Here is a 19,178-nt window from a genome sequence, read left to right on the forward strand (position 1 = left end):
ATTACACACGAATATATACAATATATATAATTACTATATATATGGTATATATATATTATTATAAAATACAAATAATATGTTAATAAAAATAAATAACAAAAAATAAAAATTATTTGTAATAATTAAAAAAAAATTATATATATATATGCAATTTTATTCTAACAGTATTTTGATATTGATATATATATATACCGTATATACTCGAGTATAAGCCGACCCGAATATAAGCCGAGGCCCCTAATTTTACCCCAAAAAACTGGGAAAACTTATTGACTCGAGTATAAGACTAGGGTGGGAAATGCAGCAGCTGCTGGTAAATTTCTAAATAAAATTAGATCCTTAAAAAATTATATTAATTGAATATTTATTTACAGTGTGTGTATATAATGAATGCAGTGTGTGTGTATGAGAATGCAGTGTGTGTGTATGAGAATGCAGTGTGTGTGTATGAGAATGCAGTGTGTGTGTATGAGAATGCAGTGTGTGTATATGAATGCAGTGTGTGTGTATGATAATGCTGTGTGTATGAGTGCAGTGTGTATGTATGAGAATGCTGTGTATGAGTGCAGTGTGTGTATGAGTGCAGTGTGTGTATGAATGCAGTGTGTGTGTATGAATGCTGTGTGTGTGTATGAGAATGCTGTGTGTATGAGTGCAGTGTGTGTGTGTATGAATGCAGTGTGTGTATGAATGCAGTGTGTGTGTGTGTGAATGCTGTGTGTATATGAGTGCAGTGTGTGTGTATGAGAATGCTGTGTGTATGAGAATGCTGTGTGTATGAGTGAGTGCTGTGTGTGTATGAATGCAGTGTGTGTGTATGAATGCTGTGTGTGTATGAATGCTGTGTATGAGTGCAGTGTGTGTGTATGAATGCAGTGTGTGTGTATGAATGCAGTGTGTGTATGAATGCAGTGTGTGTATGAATGCAGTGTGTGTGCATGAGTGCTGTGTGTGTATGAATGCAGTGTGTGTGTATACATGCAGTGTGTGTGTATGAGTGCTGTGTGTGTGTATGAATGCAGTGTGTGTGTATGAATGCAGTGTGTATGAATGCAGTGTGTGTGCAGTGTGTGTGCGTGAGTGCAGTGTGTGTGTGTATGAGTGCAGTGTGTGTGTATGAATGCAGTGTGTGTATGTGTGTGTGTAATGCAGAGTGTGATGCAGAGCCTTGGTGGGGGGTGGGTATTTTTATTTTTTAATTATTATTTTAATATTTTTTTTTGTTTCATTACATGTTGTATTATTATTATTTTTTTATTTTATTATTATTTTTTATTTTATTATTTTTATTATTTTTATTATTATTAATATATATCAATTTTTTCGTCCCCCCTCCCTGCTTGCTAGCTGGCCAGGGAGGGGGGCTCTCCTTCCCTGGTGGTCCAGTGGATGGGCACTGTGTAGGAGGGGGCTGTGGGGGCTGCAGAGAGATGTTACTTACCTTTCCTGTAGCTCCTGTCAGCTCTCTCCTCCTCCGCCGGTCCGTTCAGCTCTTCTGTCAGCTCACAGTGTAAATCTCGCGAGAGCCGCGGCTCTCGCGAGATTTACACTGTGAGCTGACAGAAGAGCTGAACGGACCGGCGGAGGAGGAGAGAGCTGACAGGAGCTGCAGGAAAGGTAAGTAACATCTCTCTGCAGCCCCCACAGCCCCCAGTCTGTATTATGGCAATGCAAATTGCCATAATACAGACAATTGACTCGAGCATAAGCCGAGTTGGGGTTTTTCAGCACAAAAAACGTGCTGAAAAACTCGGCTTATACTCGAGTATATACGGTATATATATTTATATCAAAATACACTTAGAATGTAATGATATATATATATCTATGTATAAATAAATAAATAAAAATAATACGAAATATACATATGTCCATATACATAATTACATAAATAATTTCATAAATATACACGTAGACGTCAAATACATAAATATGTATATATATTAAAATTCTACGTGCGTATTTATGTAATATTTTTACCTAATTAAGTAATTTTAATGATTGCAATTTGAGGGACCTGCCTGCCAACCCAGGCCGAAAGTCCAGATAATTTAATTTGCTAGCACTGTGTTTAACCCTGTAACTTTCTATGACACCCTAAAACCTGTACATGGGGGTACTGTTTTACTCGGGAGACTTCACTGAACACAAATATTAGTGTTTCAAAACAGTAAAACATATCACAGCGATGATATTGTCAGTGAAAGTGAAGTTTTTTGTATTTTTCAGACACAAACAGCACTTTCACTGAGGATATTATTGCTGTGGTACATTTTACTGTTCTGATACACTAATATGTTAGGTGTGTTTCGGGGATTTATGACAGATAACGGTGTTACAATGTCACTATTGATACATTTAAAATATATATATATTGAAACAGCAATTTCCTACTTGTATTTATAGGCCTATAACTTGCAAAAAAAGCAATAAAGCATGTAAACACTGGGTGTTTTTAAACTCGGGACAAAATTTTGAATCTATTTAGCATTTTTTTTCATTAGCTTTTGTAGATAAGATTTTTCAAGTCAAAGATTTTTCAATCAAAGTCCAAAAACATGTTTTTTTTTAATTTTTCACCATATTTTATTATTTTTTTTAAATACAATATATGACATAATACAAATAATGGTATGTAAAGAAAGCCCCTTTTGTCCTGAAAAAAAACCAATATATAACTTGTATGGGAACCGTAAATGAGAGAGCGGAAAATTATAGCTAAACACAAACACCACAAAAGTGTTAAAACCGCTCTGGTCCTTAACGTACAAACATCGCAAAAACAGGCCGGTCCTGAAGGGGTTAAACATTTTATTCCACACAGAGATATTTGCTTTAGGGCAGACAAAGAACACATTAAGCAAATACAATGTGTTAGAGAACGTTATACAGGGTTACTCAGTAAAGGGACAATTATAAATGAATTTCAAATTTAAGGTCAAACCTACTGAGCTATATCAGTTATGCTTTCAGTTTGACTACTGTGGCTTTAAATTTGAAATTCACTTTGAATTCACCTTGAATTCTCACTTTATTAAATATCCCCGATAGAGAATAGAAAGTGTATTAAAGCTTGCTCTGTGTCAGATCAGAGATTATTCTGTTTAAAGACGTTTGAGACGTAACATTCCGAGTAACATTCTCTCTACATTCAAGAGTAACATTCCTGTATGAGGCTGATCTAACTGGTTTTACTCAACTGTTATACAATTGGAACATTTTATCTTCCATGGGACATGTGACCGAAAACTCATTAAATATGTCCCTGAGTGGGACCAGGCATAGCACAATCTATTAGCTGTTTCAGATCTGCTTTTTGTTTAAAAAATAATGCACAGGTTTCTTATCTATCTGTTTTAGAGATTCCTCATTCTAAATTCTAATCCAGACACATTGGTCACAGTTTCTGCAGACATCCCACTGTCCCTCACTAATATAGACTCAACCAGGACACAGTGGCTGCCTGGTGTTGCTGAGCCTCACATCCATTTACAGATTAAGGAACAACGCACACAAAAAGTAAAAAAAGAAAAATCCAGTTTTAAATTTTACAAGGCTACTTAAAATAACCTATGTTATCAAACAAATATGGGGATTCAGTTCCATCATATTGCCATATTGTGTTAAGCCTACCACTATGTCAAAGTACCCCAATATCGGTGGGACCTACACTGATTTTAACATGGGAGATGATCATGCTAACTGCAATACTTACTGCTTAAACTGCTTGAAAAGATTCTCCTCAAATTTATGCCTTTCTGTGGTCACCTCCAAAGGGGCCTCTATAGTGGTGGAGTTCTCAACCGAAAAATAATTTGGTCTGGACTCCAGACATACATACAAAAAAAGTGGGAATTGGGGCACAGCAGTCCCTATGACTCAGACCAGTAGGATATGCTCATGGAATAGGACCACTGAGATGTACAATGTTTAAGATGTTCCTATGAGGGCTCTGCCCATAGTGCAAGCTATTCAATTTTTTGTCTGTTCGCAGTGAGTGTATCTTGCACATGTTTACCTGAAGTCGTCAAGTGGGTGTTGTGAGATTGTGGGTTTTGTTAGTTCTGTAAACACAAAAAAAACAACAAAAAAAAAAACACCTCTCTATTTGCCCGTTTGTTCAATAGTAGGAGGAGTTCAAACATCTACATGAAGATCTTAGCATTTCTGGACGAAGAAGTGGAAGACGGTTCTTTGTTTAACTTTCTGTCTGAAGATCGTCTCTTTTACAACACTGCCATGAATCTGATCATCTTAATGGTGTTTTTAAAAGGTACAAAATAATCCCAGGTTTATATAAATTTTATATGCATTATTATTATTATTATATTAATATATTGCATAAAATCGCAAGTAGAGAACAACAGCATCTATCTATCTCTCTATCTCTCTATCTATCTATCTATCTATCTATCTATCTATTCTATCTAATCTATCTATCTATATATCTATCTATCTATCTATTCTATTCTATTCTATCTAATCTATCTAATCTATCTATCTATCTATCTATCTATCTATCTATCTATCTATCTATCTATCCCTCTGTTTGTTTCCTTTAGTATATATGTGTGTCAGATAACTTAGCTCTTTACTAACTCTGTATATCTGGTATGCAGCTCAGCTATTTACTAAACCCTAGGTTCCAGCGTGATTCAAATATGCTCAGATTTATTTAATTCAATGTATAATGCAGTCTCCTTTGTGTTTTTATGGATTTAATTAAACAGTGGCATTGATTTTTAGCCTCTTATGGTTGAGAGACACATATGGAGAATAAGAGAGAACTAGAATTGAGACTTAAATTTTTCTCCCTCGGACTGTTTCTGTAATATAATATCGTTATTCCATTATATGGGGTAGACCCATAGTGCGTACAGAAGGCTTTATGTTTGGCTTGCTTAATGTACAAACCAATATATAAATTGTGTGTTATGGAGTATATAATAGAACCTTCTGGAAATCAATCATTTCATTTTACCTTCACCGAGATTATTTTGCCATTTCAGCAATTTCTGTAAATCTCTAAACATTTGGGTCATTTAACCCAATAAATACATTTTACTGTATATCTATCTATGAAGAACGGAGCCATGTGTCTGTGTTCCATGCCATTCCATTGTCTGACACATTAACACTAGACTGAGTGTGTGCTATTTCTGTATTGTCTGTGATAGAGTTTGAGTGTCGGTAAAATGGTGACATGTCTTTATATGTCTGTGACCTTGGCAACTTAAAGAAAGAAAAGAAATACACAGAAATTAATACAGCCCAGATAGAACCAGACAGATAGAAATACTCTATTTATTTAATGAAATAATCATGTTAATACAAGGAGAAATCCTTTGAGTCCCCAAATATTTTTTGGGTGAAATTGCTTAAACTTGTTCTTTTTTACCATCTTTTGGATCAACAGAGAGACAGATATGTGAAAGTATGATACGATGGACTGGAGTCTTTTATCAGGATATATTACTATGTAACTGTGAGTTCAAACTTTTATTTCCCAGTTTCAGCTGGCCGGATAACCTTTTACCAATCTCAGGACATCCTGGTTACTAACGTTGGGGGCACTGCAGAGATTTCCTATTACCCCAGTATACCCTGGTCAGGGGGCAATATTTTCACCTGGTTTCATAAGAAAATGGGAGGAAGACTGGAATTAATTGTATCTTGTGTTGACAATAAGAGAGTAAATAAATATTCCTGTGTGATGTCTGATAACTATAGCATCGGCCTGGAGATCTACAACGTGGAGAAGAATGATTCGGGAGTATATTACTGTGGATTTCGTACAATAAGCATCTCATTTAGCAATGGGACAACCCTAATAGCATTAGGTAAGATACATTGTAATATCAGTTCATGATAAGATGGCGACTTTTTAGCTTGTATCCAAACTATATCAAGTCTAAAACAAAAATGTTTTACTGCAGGTAGCAATATTTCTGTCAAGCAGACACAAGTCATGTGAACAGAGCTTACAATTTTATTCAGCATTATATTAATTGCATCATCTACAAATGATATAAACATGGATGACCGTTGCACAAGATGTAGGTTGGAGCCATCTTCAGGTTTTGAGAGTTAAAAATCTGGGGAACTGGTAATAAACAGCCTTGTTTACTGGATGTGGGTTTGTGTACTCCTAACTGGATAAGGCGTTCCTCTTTATAATAATTCGATGTGGGTTTGTGCACTCCTAACTGGATAAGGCGTTCCTCTTTATAATAATTCGATGTGGGTTTGTGCACTCCTAACTGGATAAGGCGTTCCTCTTTATAATATTTGGATGTGGGTTTGTGCACTCCTAACTGGATAAGGCTTTCCTCTTTATAATATTTAACGATCTAATATTGAATAAGAGAACAGCATGGAGAGATCATGTAAGAGATTAGTATAGATAGGATTTTATCATGAACAGGGTAACAATCTAGGGACATGGCTATCGTAGCTGTTAGCGGTTGTTGAAAGAGTTCTTAAAACTTTGGTTTCTTTTTTCTCAAAATACACAAAGGCACTCTGGGATATTTTTAGCGACATAATAAAATTGCTAATTATAATAAAATGACATCACGCATGGAATCCCAAAAATACATCCCGAAATTATTTCCAACCCCATTATCTCCAAAATATATAGAATGTTTGTATATGACCAAAAATGTAATTTTGGAATTTGTAATATTTACCAAAAAACAAAAACCGAACTCGAAAAGGTAAGAAAGTAATGAAAAGGATGATTCTGCACTTACTCTTGCATTATTTTAAACCATCTTAGGTCATCTTTGCTAACTTTATTTCTCTGCAATATTCATCTTGTTCTCAGACAGTTCTCCCTCAGAGAGCTCAGTCCATCTGCTGGGTTCATCCCAGACTCTCCTCCCTGACAAATCTATCCAGCTGGCGTGTGTGCTACGTGACACTCGGCACATGGTCCGTGTGATCTGGAACATCTCTGGGATCCATCACACGGGCAGGATGGTCACTATGGAAGATCCCGATGGTACCTGGACTTTCCTTAACCTCATCTCAATTCCCAGAGACACCTGGGATCGCGGGGACAGTCTGTCATGTGACGTCTGGTTAAATTCCTCTGCTGTCACTGTCTACAGAAATGTATCCGATTTAGGTAACGTCAATAATCTTCTATAGCTGTGGGAGTTTTTTATAAATTATAAATATAGTGGGTGGATCGGAGGCTGAAGAAGACAATGTATAATTATCTGATTAGATACATCCAGACAAACACTTTTCTATTATGTTTCATGTAAAGCAAGTGGTGTCTGTCCCATTGACTACATTTTCTCGGCTTTCTACAGATAAATCCTATGGAGAATATCCTTCCACATGTTTATACTTTTTAATATTTGCCCCAGTAGGAGTATTCTTGCTCTTGTCGGCAATCATCGCTCATCTCACTTGGACCTACAAGCTATCAGGTAACAGTCTGTCCACAAACTGTATTTTATTCATTTTTTTCATTGAGGTTGTTTTGCACGGTATAGATAAACTTACTGCGTGATTAGATTGTGTAGAGGCAAATGATAATACATGTGCTTTTGTGATTTGTATTCTAAATAAAATAAAGTTTAATTAATTTTTTAGGAAATAAAGTACATTATGCAAGTGGATCAGAGAGCGATACCCAGGTAAATTTCCGATTAATTAATAAACTTAGTATGGTTTACCAGTTATTGTTGGTTAATATGCTTGCAATTTAATATCGATGTGTTTTTGTAAAGTAAAAAGAAATAGATTCATACATTCGTTTGGGAAGTCACTCATAGGGGTTGGAAAGCCTAAGCCGTAACTGAAGGTTAATATCGCTGTGAATTTCATTTTCAAAAACATTAACTGAAAACATTAGGCCGGTGAAATAGCTCAGTGGGCTAATTGGGTCGCAGGTTCAAATTCCGGCAGGGTTGAGTCAGCCCTTCATCCTTCCGAGGTAGATAAAATGAGTACCATTAAATTGGGTGATAGTAACAACCCCTAGATGTACTTGGAAACCAGAGTAATCTGAATGTACCTTTCCTGGTTAAATACTTTGCTATTATTATTTCCAGTATAATATACATCAAAAAGTCAATGTATTCTTATTCTGTGTTATTGGTACGTTATCTGGCATTTGGAATTTATCTGGCATTTGGAAAGCTAAATACTCAGTCTATCACTGAGTAATAATGTGTCATTCAACTTGTATTATGCAGTGTGGTCACACATGCTGATTGTGTTTAATTTAGAAGTTGAATGGAAGAGGATAGTGGGTAGTTTAGTAAAACAACAGTTCAAGGATGAAGGTTGGACATTCCCTGGTTTAGTGTAAAGAGAGTGTGAATAGAGTGGCACTTCCTACATAAAACAATCGGTAAAAACACATATAAAAATATAGCAGCTCTCTGTAAATACTCGTCAAATTACACAGTTTAAATGGTGAGACTCAGAAAAGGTCCTTTAGAGTTTAGGTGGTAAAAATAAATAAAAATTATCCAATAGTGCAATATTGTAACAATTTAAGTAAGTGCAATGTGTATAATATCTGCTCACAATTTTTAGAGCCTTTTTAAAAAGCATTGCTCTGAACATAAAGGCTTCCGTGCCCTTTTGGCGGCAACAGTGTCTCCTGATTACAGCCCGCTTCCCTCCAGCAAAGTGCTTATAATAGATAAAAGAAATGGAGAGCAAGCTAATCATAAAAATGTGTAATATAAAATTGCTGTGTATTTAGTAAGCTCACGTTTACTTGGAGCCCACAAAAGACTCCAAGTTTCTAGACCATTTGCCAAAATATGGGAACGCCCTTTTCACTTCCAGCTCAAAATGGAGAATACCAGGTCAGGATACACAGGTAAGTGTATACTTTATTATATAACAAAATAAAATAAATATCAAAATAAATATAGAAAATATATCTTTCTATATGTATGTGAGTACTGACTTGCCTATTGCTACGTATAAGGGAAAGTATTGTTGATTTATATTAATTTATTTAGCATTGCACATTAGTGTTTTGGAGTTGGGCAAGATCACGAAGTCCCTTATTTGAATTCCCTGGTTTAAACGAATGGATACAAAGTATGGACATAGCACAATAACTCCAGGAATTATCCAAAATATTCTTGGATTGGAGTCCTGTTAGGGATCGACCTGTGTATATTGTTTCATGTGGACTGATCTTCTCTTGGTTTCATTTTCAGAACAGAGTAACGTATTCAGAACTGGTATTTAATCGTCGCAATAATAACAGAAGAATGTATCTGGATTACTCCGAGTGCAACGAGGATTAAATAAAAAACAGCACTTATAATATTATTTACATAAAGAGAGAAATACAGGAACTATGAGTCTTGTATAGTTTATTTTACAGAAACAAATTTGTAGAAAAAAAGTATATTACATGTACGCAGTCTATTTGTATTACATTTATTAATACGTTGATATAACGTGAATTTTGGTTGTATGTTTTATTTCCTGTATCCTTTATTTCCCATTTAGCTCATTCCATTTGCTCTGCCTATTGCTAAACATTTCCTTTATAGTTTAAAACAAAACCATGTCCCCTTCATTTCTCTTCACCAATTCTTGTTTGACGTATTGCCACTCACACAAACCTGTGCTAGTCACTTTACTGATAGATCAGCAACCAGAATATCTTATAACCTCCCTAAATCATTGCTTACCAACATATCATGATAACATTTCCACATTTCCTGTAATACACCAAACTAATCACTCTCTCTGCCACGTTTTATTCCTTTTTTAATTAACTTTCTCCTCCCCAATGATTTGCTTGTTATGAGTGAAAAGTCAAAGAAATAAATACAAAAAATGATATACATATATTCTAAAAATTAGTGGAGAGTAGACCAATATTATTTGGAATACAATAAAGGTGCATTTGCAATTAAAGGATTTTTCAATACCTTGTCCAAGTAAAGGAAGAACGCGAGAGCCGCATCGCCGTCACAGAAAACCTTCCAATTTGAAAGTGTTGGAAAAATGTGTTGGAAAAAAGTCAAACTTTGACCCTTCTCGTATGTAAGCTCATGCGCAGCACCCTCGCCAGTCTGCGTTTATTGTTAGTAAGTTTGAATCAAGTTTAGGTCTTAACTCTTGTTGTAGCTGTAACTGTTCATACGTTACATTACTCTATACTCAAACTGTGTAATGACGCACGTTATGTTGGCGTTAAAGGATACTCAATGTATTCGTGTACAAATATAATCCATGGATACCTGCATTCACTGCCACGATTTTTAAAGTCACTATATTTAAAGAGAATATTTACTTCCCTGTTAATTACATCAGTGAATAAACTTTTGAAAATCACCTACGTGTGTTAACCTTTTTTTCCATGAGATGTTTCATTTATTTTGAAACCCAGTTCAATCCAGAACAGCCAATACAGGTAGCCAAGATTGAGGCACTCAGTTAGACACAGCAGCAGCAGTGGGAATTTCTACATTTAAAGAGACACAGCAAAAAAAAAAAAAAATGTTGCTTAGAGTGTCCCTGCTTAGATATTGTGTTTAAAGGGACACCATGGTCACCAGAACAACTATAGCTTATTGTGTTTGTTCTGGTGAGTATAATCATCCCCTTCAGACTTTTTGCAGTAAACACAATTTGTTTCAGAGAAAATGCAGTCTTTACATTACAGCCTAGGGATACCTTCACTGGCCACTCAGATGGCTGCTAGAGGTGCTTCCTGGTGCAGTGCTGCAAAGTGAGCAGCAGGGCCGGTGCTACCTGTAAGGCGACCTAGGCAGCCGCCTAGGGCGCACCTTAGCAGGGGGCGCCGGATCCCTGTGCCCGGAATCACCGGTGCAGCTCCTCATGCTGCGCAGCCTGAGCGCTTTTACAAGCCTCAGACGGCGCAGAACTGCTGTATGGAGGGCGGCCACAAAGGCCAAATAAAAAACCATAATAACCGAAGAATAATACAACCTTCTAGTATGGGAACGTAGGTTGCAGTGTCTATAAAAAATACAAACTGCACATAGTGTGATCAATGTATATTATAGAGAAGACACGCAATGATAATGAGGAAAACTCACAAGAGGTAAATGAATGTCAGACACATCACCCTTAATCAGGTGAAGTCTTCAGTAAAGTATCGAAAAAGTCATCTTACACTTAGGGGTAGAAAGAGACCAAAAGATAGAAATAAAAATATAAAAAATTATAAAAAATTATATATAAAAAATTGTAAAAAATTATTACAATTGCACTTATAAGATAACAGGATAAAAAGGCATATCTCCACTTCAAAGTGGAACAGGTATAATGCAGCAATGTAAGTCCCCAGCGTCTGAATTCTACACGTTTCGCCCTATGGACTTCCTCAGGGATGTTCTTCCTCTGTTGACAGTCTCCGTTTAAATATCCTGCTTAAAATGAAGAGACGGATTCCACCTGAAGTATATTTGCGTTGTGTGCGTGTCACGCTGAGACGCATATGTCAATCAAGCGTCACTTTCGTTTCCTGTCTGGCGACTGCTTTTAACCCCTTAAGGACCAAACTTCTGGAATAAAAGGGAATCATGACATGTCAGACACGTCATGTGTCCTTAAGGGGTTAATGCATGTGCGCTCAGTATAGAACATAGAGAACGGGCTAATAAGAAGCACCACGAAACACAAGAAAGAAAGTATCTACATATTATTGGGACCAAATACTTCAAATAGATATAATATGATCTAGAGGGACTTACGTGTTCACAGAACACGAAAAATGTTTTAAAACTACGCTGGACGTCCTCACGCCATGTATAAGGGTTTCCTATGGGGAGGTCTAATGCGCGTGCCGGCGGGGGAGGAGAGTAGGCAGAGCCTGACCCGGCGCTGAGGGACATCGGTGCTGGACTCCGGTAAGTCACTAAAGGGGTTTTAACCCCTTCAGCAACTTGGAATTGGGGGTGGGAGGGAGAGGGGCACTACAGGGTCCTGCAGTGCCAGGAAAACATATTGGAGAATCCCTTTAAACACGGAAAATGTTTTTAGGTTTGGGCTAATTGATTAGTTTGAAAAAAAATATATATATATATATATTTCAAGTGGTCGAAGAGTCTTCCAGATGATGTTTCATTTGATGAATTTCATTCACACAAACGATTTTGGAAATATTATTCGCATGAACCAAAATGTAGTGAAAATTAGCCAATCAGTGAACTGTCCAGTTTGGTTGTTGCTACAGCTGAGCCAGAATGGAATTGGATTGAGACATAATTAGTCAAATCTTTCAAATACAGAACAATTTAAATAAAACAGGGAATCACAGGGGGAAAAAAAGCTTTAAACAAGTTCTCTGTGTTTTTACGGTTTATTCAGTGCTGTTATTGGCAGTAACATTTATTGTAAAACCAAAAAAATCCTCCAGTTTCATCATTCTATAAGTTAACAAGATAGGAGTGTCTTACCTGACGTGATCTGCTTCCTGATCTCCAATTGGTCGAAGTGTTTAAAATACCAAAACAGGTTTTGGGGTCAGTAAAACAGGAGATTGTGTATGTATTTATTTCATATAGTTGTTCTTATAGAGCATTCTTATCCATAGCACTGTACAAATTACACAGAACGGACATGGGTGATTATACAGACAGAAAGATATGTAATTAGAAACAGTGATACAAAGTGAGCAGAGAACAAGGATCATCAGCTTTGTGAGGATATTTATGGGGTGATAAATATTAAAATAATATTTTCATAAAAACTATCAAAATTAATTTAATAATTTTTATTATATCAAAATTGATATCTTGGCACTGTACCCCGAAATTAATAATATAAAGCTAAGAATTACTCACGATATTAATTCTTTTAGGTCCTAGAGCAAGCCATTAGAGGATTTTACCTCACACAGTGATCACAATTTTTTTTTTATAAAAATATAATTTATTGTGACAATAATAATAAAAATAATAATAATATGTAACATGCGTGACAATCAGTGAATATTTAGTATAACATAGGCATACAATATGGCAATGGTTTAACACAATACAGCGGCTGAGCAACCAGCTGTCAAGAACTTAACAAGATTTATGATAGGGCACTTCACTTAGAAACCAACTTCATACAGAAAACAGAATTCCACAGAATACAACAGTGCAGCAAGAAGCAATAAAAACGTTGGCTGACAGTTAGAGCACACTGATTAACTCTTCCAATGGTGGCTGCAATCCTCACAGGTAATATAATATCCTATTATGTTGCAATTTTCAATTAAAGCAATGTTCATACCAGATCATTAACCATTCCTGGAACCATCCAATAAGAATAATCTACCCGATTTTACATTAGCCGAATCTTACTTCCCCATATAAGATTCTCTATCTTATATCAGAGCAATTCAATACATCTGGATAAATGTGGCATGCTAACATCTGACAAATTTATCATTAATATATCGTTATCTTTATTCCACCTGCAGGAATGGAATTTTTATAACCATATATTCTTTAGTTAACTAAGATTTCTAATGATTGAAATCTGACCGAGATTTATCCAGGCATATATATTCCTGCTATAAGTCAATTTGTAATTAATTTAAATTAATTAAATAAAACCAGCATAATTACCAGTTATGTTGTAGATTATCTTATCAGATGAGTAGATAGTCCCAGGAACTTGAATGCAAGTATGATTAATATATATTGGATTGTATGTAATAGAAAAGTGGTGTTGGTTAGAAAGTAATAGTACAATTTTAATTGTCCAGGAAGTGTTTCTTGAGTTGTGTCCAAGAGAGTTTGAATGTCTGAATGTGTCCCCCCCTGAATCTCCTTTTTCCGTACTTTTTAAAGGGCCAAACTCTCTGCACACTGATGTAGAATTATTAAAAATCTTTATTGAACTTGTACTGAATTATTGTACTAACTCCATTTTAACCTCACACTGGGACAAATCCTCCATTTTGTCCTCATTACCTGACTTCTCCATTTTAAAACTACATTACATGACAGAATTTCCCAGCACATTTAATACAAAGGACAAAGACTGTATTTTCTATAAAGACATGACTAACCAAGAAACTGCTGAATTTCCCCTAACTCGCAACATAGTATAATTTGAAGGCCATGAGAACACTGTATTAATGAAATGTTCTATTCATAAGAGACCTTTCACCTGACCACAAGACCTGACATCACTGACTGTGTAAAATGACGCTCCAGCCCCCCTTTCCACCGAGTAAACCTCATGTTAGGGAAGATGGCGCTGGAGCCCCCTGTCCCCACCCGTGTCCAGAACAATACCACCTCTCGGTGGGTGGACACTTAGCTAACCACTTAGTTTTTGAGCCAATTAATTATATTGATAGGTGGACACTAACCCAGACACTTAACAATTAATCCAATTAATGATGTTTATTTACTGATATCTTGATAATCAATGATGACGCAAAATGCCTCTTAAAAGGGCCTGCGAGCCCGCTCTTGCTTCACTTGCCAATAAATTTCCTCGAAGTTATTTTAACCTGAACTCCGTGTGTCAGTCTGAATTACTTCAGCGTATATACGCAATTCAATTTTCTTTAATTTGGACAGGAACAGATAGACATTTAAACATCTTTGTTTACTGCTAAAAAAGTACCATAACAACTTTGGCGCCCAACGTGGGGCCCCGGGCTATGTCTGACCGGTGAGCCGTCCTAAGGAAGACGCGGTTGGACGGAGGAATCCGGGGGGAAGGAAAGGAGACTGATCACCTCCAGGTACACGGTAGAGACTTCTGCAGAGCCACCGGTATGTTCCGGCCCCTTTGATTGACCCGTCCACGTGTCTGTGACTGCTTCCCGGGAGGACATCAAAGACAGGTAATATCTTGCCCGGGGTCTCATTACTCATTTGTTTACCTGCATTTAGTCTATCTGTTGCCTGGGTGTGTTTGTATTGGCATATTATAGCGTGAGTGCCCGGGCTGAGTGTTTATTTGTTTCCCCTTTGGGATAAAGGGGGGTGGACCTGTGGTAGTTTGCCTGGGGGTCCTGTGTTTGTCTGTTGCCCCTTTTGGGATAAAGGGGGGTGGACTCGGGGGATTTGCCTGGAGTCCTGTTGCCTGTTTACTCCTTTTAGGAGCCACGTGGCTGTGGCTGTAGGGAAAAAGGGGGGGTTGACCTGTGGAAGTTTTCCTGGGGGTCTTCTTTGCCTGTTTACCTCTTTTAGGAGCCTCGTGGCTGTGGCTGTATGGAAAAAGAGGTGTGTTGGAACTGTGGAGACTGTGTAGACTCATAGTTTCCTGTGATCCTTCTTGTGTCACTTTGATAGTCTAGCTAGCTTCATTGTGCACGTAGCTCTGTTGCAGAGCGGCGGAACCCTCCAGCTCTGAGTGCTGAGTTGGGGGCATTCCTGACCTCGGAACCCTCCAGCTCTAAGTGCTGAGTTGGAGGCATTCCTGACCTCGGAACCCTCCAGCTCTAAGTGCTGAGTTGGGGGCATTCCTGACCTCGGAACCCTCCAGCTCTAAGTGCTGAGTTGGGGGCATTCCTGACCTCGGAACCCTCCAGCTCTAAGTGCTGAGTTGGGGGCATTCCTGACCTCGGAACCCTCCAGCTCTAAGTGCTGAGTTGGGGGCATTCCTGACCTCGGAACCCTCCAGCTCTAAGTGCTGAGTTGGGGGCATTCCTGACCTCGGAACCCTCCAGCTCTGAGTGCTGAGTTGGGGGCATTCCTTATTTTTATTTGTGGAGAGGGGGATTCAGGCAGGCATTGCTTGTCTCCCGCACCACGTGGTAGTGAGACTTATAAGTGGGTCTTATAGGGGCACTACGGGAGTGAGGAAAGGGATTACTGTTGATTTTATTTGAACTGTGATGCATGCACTGTATTTCAATTGTATTGTTGTCTTGTTTGTTTAATTGGGAGTCATTCAAACTCCTGTGTCTGTCTCTAAGGATTACTCCTTACCTCTTTACCTTTTCTACACTTCCTATATTATTACTCTATCCACTCCTATTTCTCTTGATAGAGAAGTGATTGGTCACACACTTCTCACCCCCGCTCCAATCCGTGTCTACCACCCCGGGTAGGCGGATTCAGTGACTAGTCTACGTTTTGGGAAGACGCACTTGAGGGGGGGCTCACCCTTCCTTGAGTGGCAGTCGAGCATTGTAGACGTTCTTGTTCATTTTCCTTTTCTTTCCCTATATCTAGGACGCTGGTGTAGGGGAAGGGGGAATATGGGGCAGGAATTGGGTAAGCCCAGTAAGGGCTGGCTTGCATGTGATTTAGTGGAAGACAGAGAGGGAGAGGAGATGGTTAAAGGTGTTGAAAAGATTGCTAAAGTATGTAAAATTGCTGTGCCGTCATGTGGTAGATTGCAGCCAGAAAGCTGGCGTAGGTCAGAGAAGAAAGGCAAGCTTACAGATAACGATTTATTAAAGACTGCTGAAGCATGGTACAGAGTAGCGAAGGCTATTCAGCAAGAAGGTTGGGTTGAGGAAGAAATAAATCACAAAGGTGTGAAATTGTTTGTGTATCATAATAACTGTGTTGCTGGGGTATTCCCTCAGCCAGCGCCCCAAAATGGCGCCCAGGGGATGTCTATCCCCAAGGTTCAGTCAGCAATAGGTGATAGCCAGCTGACTATGTTCCCCACTCCCAATCCTCCCAGCACCCATCCCGTCACCTCCCCTGTTTGCCCGGTCCTGAATTCTGATGGATCTTTCTTTTCCCCTTCTCCATCCCTAACATTCCCATCATCCTCATCCATCCCTGTGCCACCTTCTGTGTCTAATCCTAACATTTCATCTGCCATTCCTTCCCTGCGCTCCCTCTCCGTTGATAATCCTACCCTCCCATCTGTATTTGCTAACCCCTCCTCCCTTGCTACCGTCAATCTTGCTGCACCCACTCCGGCTCCTCCTTCTACACCCACCTCTACTAATCCCTCTCCGTCCTCTTCCTTGCCCGCCCCTACCACGGCCCAAGTTCCCACCTCCTTCCCTAATCCCTACCCAACTCTCCTGTCCTCTCCAGGTTCCGCCCCAGCCCCCACCCAGATGGCTTGGCCATACCCCTTCCCATACCCCATGTCCCTGCCCTATCCAAATTATCCATACCCCCTTTCCCAAGCCACTCTCCAGGTTCCGGTCATGCCCAGTCCGGCACAGTCTGCCCCGGATGTGCCCACATCCAACATGGCCACCGCTTCTTCCCTTAACCTCAATGCAGCTTCCTTCCACGCCTCCAATATGGCGGCCCCCAGTCATTCAGCACCCCTGATGCCGGTGCTTCCCGGTGATTACCTATCCCAAGATTATGACCCACTGGCGACTCCCGCATCCGGGACTCCCTCCCATCCCCCGGTTCTGTCACCTCAGGTGATCCCCTCACGTAGAAGGGCCCAGATCGTAGATATAGAAGAGGAAGAGGTTGACAGGCTATCCCAGGACTCATTGGAGGCTGCGGGAGTCTCGGCCCCCCGTTCCATTGATGATCCCTTCGGACATAAGGGTCGGGGAGAACGGGCCCCTCCTAAATATGTTGCCTTTAACCCCACACAAGCTAGTGCTTTAATGAAATCCCTCCCTGACCCAGAAAAGCAGCCTATGCCTTTTTACCGAGGGATAGTTCAGATTCAAAAGACTTATTCCGCCGCATGGCGTGACTTACTGAGCATTTGTGCTATTAAAGCAGGGGATGCATATTGGCCCAGCATGGCCCGCCACCTCAGTACAGATCTGCTTACAAGTGATGTTGATTACCCCTCCGGAGTAACTTTTTGCAACCAATTGAAAGACTGGGCTCAGGACAAACTTGCAGATCAGGCTGCTGGCCTTACTGATATTGTGCAAGACAAAGGAGAATCAGTGGAAAGGTTTCATGCAAGACTGTATCAAATGTTTACAGATTTGGGATTTGATCTTACTGACAAAATTCATTCACAAATGCTTTCAGGTGCGTTTGTCCAAGGTGTTAAAGACTCCATACGCAAGGGAATCATTGCTGCACGCCCTGAATATAAGGTTGTTCCCCTGGATACTTTACTCCTAGTTGCTAGAGGTCTGGAATCTGCCCAGACCCCCAGAAGGCCCAGTTCAGCTCCCCTCATGGTGTCCAGCACCTCCCCTGCCCTCAAGGGTACTAAACCAGAGACTATAACTTGTTTTAATTGCAAGGCTATAGGACATTATAGAAGTGACTGCCCTGAACCTAAAAGAGAGCCAAAAGAGCCCAGAAAGCCGTCCAAGCCTGCCCCGGCCCCTAAGGCCGAGACAACGGTTCCAATAGTTGAGGAACCAGATGAATAGGAAGTTGGCAAGCCTGTGTCTGTAACCCCTGTCATGGCAGTGTCTACAGGGGATAAGGGGGGGCCACTTGCCACAGTGACTTTACCCATTGAAGGCCAACCAACCACATTTCTTGTTGACACAGGTGCAGCCCGAAGTGTTCTACGGGAACAAGACCTGCCAGACCCATCTTTCCTGTCAAACATTGATGTCTCTTGTGTTGGAGTGGATGGCCAACCAAGACACAGTCCTTTGACAACCCCACTACGAGTTGGCACTAGCTTGCTTGCTCGGTTTGTAGTATCCTCCACATGCCCAATTAACCTGTTAGGCGCTGATGTCCTCTCACGCCTGCAGGCATCTATCACCTTCACTCCAGATGGACAAGTAGAAATGTCTACACCTCTATCTGATTCAGACACCTCAGCCTTGTGCTCCCTACCTCTGATGCTGCATTTAGAAGAACCCCGTGGGGAGGCAGCAGAACTGAGGTCCAATTTCCCAGATGTGTTAAAAACAAAGGTGCCTGCTAAATTATGGTCCTCAGGCCCAGAGGACATAGGTCACCTAAATGTCCCACCTGTGGTGGTAAAGCTTATTCCAGGAGCTAAGTTACCAAGAAAACCACAAAATCCTTTAAAACCAGCACAGGCTGCAGCCATTTCTATTCAAATCAAAGCACTCTTGGAGAAGGGTGCTCTAGTGAAATGTAAATCAGAATGTAATACTCCATTATTTCCTGTGAAGAAGAAAACTCCAAAAGGTGAGCCAGAGAAGTACAGGATGGTTCAGGATCTCCGTGCTGTCAATGAAGCAACTGTCCTGGACACCCCTCTTGTGCCAAACCCTCACACTCTGCTCTCTTGAGTCCCACCATCTGCAAAGTATTTCACAGTCATTGACCTGGCTAATGCCTTTTTCAGTGTTCCACTGGACCCAACCTGTCAAT

At 39.6% G+C, this 19,178-nt stretch overlaps 1 protein-coding gene across 1 annotated transcript in view; it reads left to right on the top strand.

Annotated features, from left to right (window-relative positions):
- Positions 1-4,149: 4,149 nt before the first annotated feature.
- The window catches only part of LOC134582681 (uncharacterized), a 50,530-nt gene continuing 35,501 nt past the window's right edge, over positions 4,150-19,178 (top strand). The window contains exons 1-5 of the mRNA XM_063439331.1: positions 4,150-4,273; positions 5,511-5,840; positions 6,827-7,129; positions 7,320-7,439; positions 7,606-7,649. Coding sequence (XP_063295401.1) covers positions 4,150-4,273; positions 5,511-5,840; positions 6,827-7,129; positions 7,320-7,439; positions 7,606-7,649 — 921 coding nt within the window. The remainder of the gene's footprint in view (positions 4,274-5,510; positions 5,841-6,826; positions 7,130-7,319; positions 7,440-7,605; positions 7,650-19,178) is intronic.

This window comes from Pelobates fuscus, chromosome 13 (genome assembly GCF_036172605.1).
Source record: "Pelobates fuscus isolate aPelFus1 chromosome 13, aPelFus1.pri, whole genome shotgun sequence".
NCBI classification, from domain to species: Eukaryota; Metazoa; Chordata; class Amphibia; order Anura; family Pelobatidae; genus Pelobates; species Pelobates fuscus.